This window comes from Aplysia californica, unplaced genomic scaffold, assembly GCF_000002075.1.
Source record: "Aplysia californica isolate F4 #8 unplaced genomic scaffold, AplCal3.0 scaffold00292, whole genome shotgun sequence".
In the NCBI taxonomy this organism is placed as follows: Eukaryota; Metazoa; Mollusca; class Gastropoda; order Aplysiida; family Aplysiidae; genus Aplysia; species Aplysia californica.
This window is the reverse complement of record NW_004797562.1, coordinates 93,847-98,930: the sequence shown is the minus strand read 5'-3', so window position 1 is coordinate 98,930 and position 5,084 is coordinate 93,847. Positions and strand designations below refer to the sequence as shown.

General features: G+C 38.6%; 1 protein-coding gene across 7 annotated transcripts in view; it reads right to left on the bottom strand.

Annotated features, from left to right (window-relative positions):
* Nucleotides 1-5,084, bottom strand: part of LOC101851051 (transient receptor potential cation channel subfamily V member 1) — a 40,204-nt gene that overhangs the window by 27,150 nt on the left and 7,970 nt on the right. For all 7 annotated transcript variants that reach the window (XM_035970594.1, XM_035970592.1, XM_005101630.3 and 4 more), the window contains one exon: nucleotides 955-1,256. In XM_035970594.1, the coding sequence (XP_035826487.1) occupies nucleotides 955-1,256 (302 nt within the window). The remainder of the gene's footprint in view (nucleotides 1-954; nucleotides 1,257-5,084) is intronic.

Sequence of the window (5,084 nt, the reverse complement as noted above, 5' to 3'; positions counted from 1 at the left end):
ATAAATAAACAAATAAATAAATAAATAAATAAATAAATAAATAAATAAATATATACATACATATCTTACTTCACTCTTATAATAATATTTTTTGGTAAGACAGCTAGACAGAAAAAAAACCAAACACAGAGAAAAGAAGTAGGGCCTACCAGTGACGCCATCAACCCTCCCACTCCTGAGGATCTGAACGGCTGCTTTTTTACAAAGACAGTCAAACCTGCCATAACGACCACCTGTCTAAGACAATCACCTGAGCCAATGAACACATCCTACGTCTCCCAAATTAAAAATTTTTTTTTTAATGACATTGTCCAAGAGGACCACATGTCCTAGATGACCACTTTCCTCTTCGACAACGGGTCGTCATCTTTAACAGGTCCGACTGTATTTACGAATCGAATGTCAGAACTGTACTCTCTACGTTTGAAAAGGAACGCATGAAGAAAAACTCAGAGAAAAAAATTTGCACAAATTACCTCAGGCAAAACAGTTTGGGCTGTACTTGTCACTGAAGTTGATGCGAGCCCCTGACATAGAATTGTGCCCTCTACTTTTGAAAAGGAACACATAGAGATAAATAAAAGTTTAGAGAAAAAAATTTCCTCATAAATTACCTCTCGTAAATCAGTCTGACCATTCTCATCACCTCAGTTGATGTGAGCCCCTGACATAGACTACGTTTGAAAATGAGTGCATAAATAATTACTTCATGCAAAACAGTCTGACTATTCTTGTCACTGAAGTTGATGTGAGCCCCTGACATAGAATTGTACCCTCTACATTTAAAAAGAAACGCATAAATGAAAGCTTAGAGAAATAAACTCCTGCACAAACGGTTTGACCATATTTGTCGGTACAGTTGATGTGAGTCCCTGACACAGAATTGTGCCCTCTACATTTGAAAAGAAGTACATCAAGAAATGTTCAGAGAAAAAAAACTTCTGCACAAATTACCTCATGCAAAACGGTTTGACCGTATTTGTCGGTACAATTGATGTCGGCCCCTGAAGAGACGAGCGTGTGGACAAACTCCAGGTTGATCGTCTCGTCTTCTTTCATGGACTGTCCCAGCTTGGCGAAGTACTGCATCAGCGCCCTGTTGCTGGCGATGGACATCTCAAAGTCCTTCTTCATCACAGGCCCTCTGGACTGTCGGAAAGTCTTGTAGTCGATGTAGTCGTCGTGAATGTCGTCCAGCCCTATGCCGGCGCTTTGCCGCTGCATCACCGACTCGCCGTCCTGACCCGTTTCCTGGACTGTACAAACAAGCAAAAAAAAACCCAGACGCATATTGAAACACACATACCACTAAGATATAGCCATAAAAGAGACGCTGTGAAGATCTATGAGTTTTCTCATGGCACACACACACTAAGTGAAATTTTAAAAGATCGCTTTTATTCAGAATTACAGCTAGAAAGGAACCAAAGCCTTGAATATATTATTTTCAGGATTTTCAGGAGTCTGATTAGATCACTTTTCCTTTCCAACTTTTAATTTGAGTTATATAGCTTAGTATTACAGAGAGATTATAAATGTAGGAAATGGTACTGTCATTCATTAATTTCCAACAATATTAGAACAAGATGTTTGTTAAAATACACTTTAAGGCCTCATAAAATTTATGTTTCTGTTTATAGAAATAATTATAAATAATAGGTTTAAATATTTTTTCAAAGATTAAAAACTATATATTTGCTTCAGTGTCTTACCTTTCACACTTTCAGAGTTTCTGAATACTAAAATATTACATTTTATACGAAAAAAATAAATACCATTATTGCCTCTGTATGTCTTGCAAAAAAAAAGATCTTTTTTTCTCTTTTGAATGTTTCTATTTTTTACCAGATGTCTTGAAATAACACTAATATATTATGAATAATCAATGTCATCTGTTAAACAGCAAGATATTTTTTTTTTAGTGTTTATTGATGTGTAAATTATTCCAAAAAATTAACTTCACCTTAATCAATCCTTCCTAACATGCTCTTTTTTACAGTGAAAAATTAAAGAAATGTATAGGTAACATTTGATCTATTTGTGGAAAATATTGTGGTAAAAGAAAGGAAGAAATAATACAGATAGATTGAAAAGAAAGTAGAGTGTGCTAATAATTCTTTGTTAACATCTACATACATACACATTCTGGTATAATTGACAGTCAGAAAGACAAAAGGGATTATGACTAGGTACATGTTCGGGCTTGTACTGGAATAGGATTGTGATGAGTGAAAATACATTTTGTACATGTCACATGCCATTGTATAATTGCACAATGAAGTGTATCCCTCATCACTTACTTTTCTTTTTATCTGTGTTAAGATCACTATTCTAATCACTTTGGCATGTAGAACAGAACAGAGCAGAGCAGAGTAGATGTTTTATGCCATTACGAACACAATATTTCTGTCACAGGTGCGAAAAAAAAAAATTAATTAAAAAATAAAATAAAAACGAAAGCAGTATCAGTGGCTGTCAAACTATTGATTAAAAGAACGGACACACACTTATAAATTCTCAGTAAATATGGTTAAAAAATTACTTATTTTTACAATTCTAAACCAACGATTAAATACACTGTATTTTGAAAAAGTATATTTTTGTAATCAAACATTTCTTTTCCAAAAACCTAGGATCCTCTTCTTGCAAATGTCAAAAGGGTATACTAATAATATTATATTAACTTATTTAAAGAAAAGCATAAAGCTACAGACAACATGCAGGAGCTGCAACAGCGCAAAAAAACAATCATAATAAAATAATACAATTGGTGAAGAAACAGCCACCACTGTCAGGAAAAGATAACCGACGACGAAACACGGTCCAGTCGCATGAATAATGCATACCAAATTACCATCAAATGTGAACGACAGGCAATGAAGGCTGAAGACAACACAGCCGTGGGTGCGATGCCAACAAGGAAATGAGCTGGGGTGAAGTCAATGGGGAATAACGCAAAGCGTAAAGAGCATCTGCAGGGACATTAACCCTTTGAACTGTGTCCTGAGGGCGGGTCACATGAGACCAAAAAGTTTGCGCGCGCACGCTGACGAAGCAATACAATAGTGGCTAGAATATATAATATTTTCACTACACTATATTATCATTATCATTATTGTAATTGAAGCATACGTATTATGTTTGTTTAACGGCGTCTGCGGTGTAGCTTTTATGCGCATCGACATCGCTCGCGTAGGAGAATCCGATCGAGTTAGAATTAGACTCCCGATAGAGTGAGGAGAATTTTGATCGAGTATCTCGGTTCTTCTACTGGGATGTTGCATGTCTCTCAGCCCGGGTTGGTCCTGACAGGCAGGGTCGAAGTCTACCTCCTAGTAAATGGTCTAAATTACATCAAAGAGGGAGTAACATCACCTACTTAAAATATAAAAAACCCAATGTATGTGCATCAATATCACCACCCCGTCCTGAGTAATGCAAGATGTTTCTGACCCTCCCCCCCTCCCCCCCAACCCCTCGATTACTCCACTATCGCTATTGGTGCGGTGCTACATCTTCCCCAATTGTGATGCTGATGACCTGGACTTAGACATAGAAAGAAGAAAAGAAAACATCTGCGTTTGAGATGTGATGCTAGCGCAGATGGCCAGAACTAGCTGCAAAGAAAAGACCCCCCCCCCCCCCCAAAAAAAAAAGGCAAATAATGAGGTGCGTCGGATTCTCCACATTAGACATAGGCCTACCCCGATAAACAAAAGGAAAAGCGGAAAAGTACAACACTTTGGCCACAGATCTATAAAACTCTACCAGATCATTAGAAAGGAAATAATGCTCGAAGGCGAGACGTGTGGCACAAGGGCTTATGTTGACAACGCTCCATGTGCACCGACAACATCAAAGTATGGACTGCGCTAACGATGACATAAATATATTGCACGAGAAAAGCTAGTGACGGTAAGCAACGGTAGGTCAGTACACGTCAACCTCTGCCCCACAGACCTCAGATGACACCCCTAGGAACCAGGATTGTACCAATTCTATAGCCACCCCCCCCAAAAAAAAAACACACCCCAACAAAACAACAAACAAACAAAACAACAACAACAACAAACAACAAAAACAACAAAAAATACAAAAACAAAACACGGATAATACAAAATTAGTTGCCGTTCTAGTTTTTTCCTATTCTACCAGAACGTGGGAGACTACTACAATGTATTCGTATAAAGATTAAGATGCAGACATTGAAGTGAAGAGAAGCACATTGACTTAAGTCGAGAGGACATTTCGCGCTGAGCTGGCAAAGGTCATCAAACTCAAACGACCAGCCGTGGGTGGTTGGCTGGTTCTCTGGTGTGGTCATTGCTCCTTCTTTCCTAAGAAACATCTATCGTCCTTATGTCTCCTTCTCCTCCTTTTTTTGTGTATTTTACTCTCTTATAACACATCTATTCTTCGGCACTTATATTATGGCCTTATTGTGTTGCAAGTGCCGTAAAACTCTTACTAAAACTAAGGAAAAAAACCAACAACTACCAGCCGCAGGCCAGACCCAGACCACGATGTTAGTTCGTCTGGCCCGCCGAAATGCAACCATGCAGGATACAAATTTGGAAGACATTTTTTTTAACGTGCTTGGGGACTTGGTCGTCAAAATAATTCAATCATGTAATTGAACTCTATAGAGTATGAGACGCGCTGCTTATATAGACGTCATAACTTTTTGCTGAAGTATCACTCTCTTGCCCCGCAATAGTGTGACAAACCTTTCCTTTGACACATTATTAGTATAAAGTTCTGGAAAAAAAATTGGACTATAACTATTCGGTCCGCGCTCGGCATTCTCTCAGTTATCCTGCCCAGTTTGAAAAAAAAGTTTGGTGACTGCTAGTGCATAGGTAAAAGAAAGGAAAGACAGAAAGATATAACCCACAGACGGAACCGAGAGAAAGGAGGATGAGCGACCTTAAGTGCCCTCCAACCAGTTGCATGCTTCTGACGAAATGACGCCGCGTCACTAGAAAACTGTTTCGTGGAGTGACGAAAGTGTAGCATAACAACGGCCATACTTCGCCAGGAACCGATTAGGGACAACAGCAGCATGGTTTGGTGGTTGGGGTGGG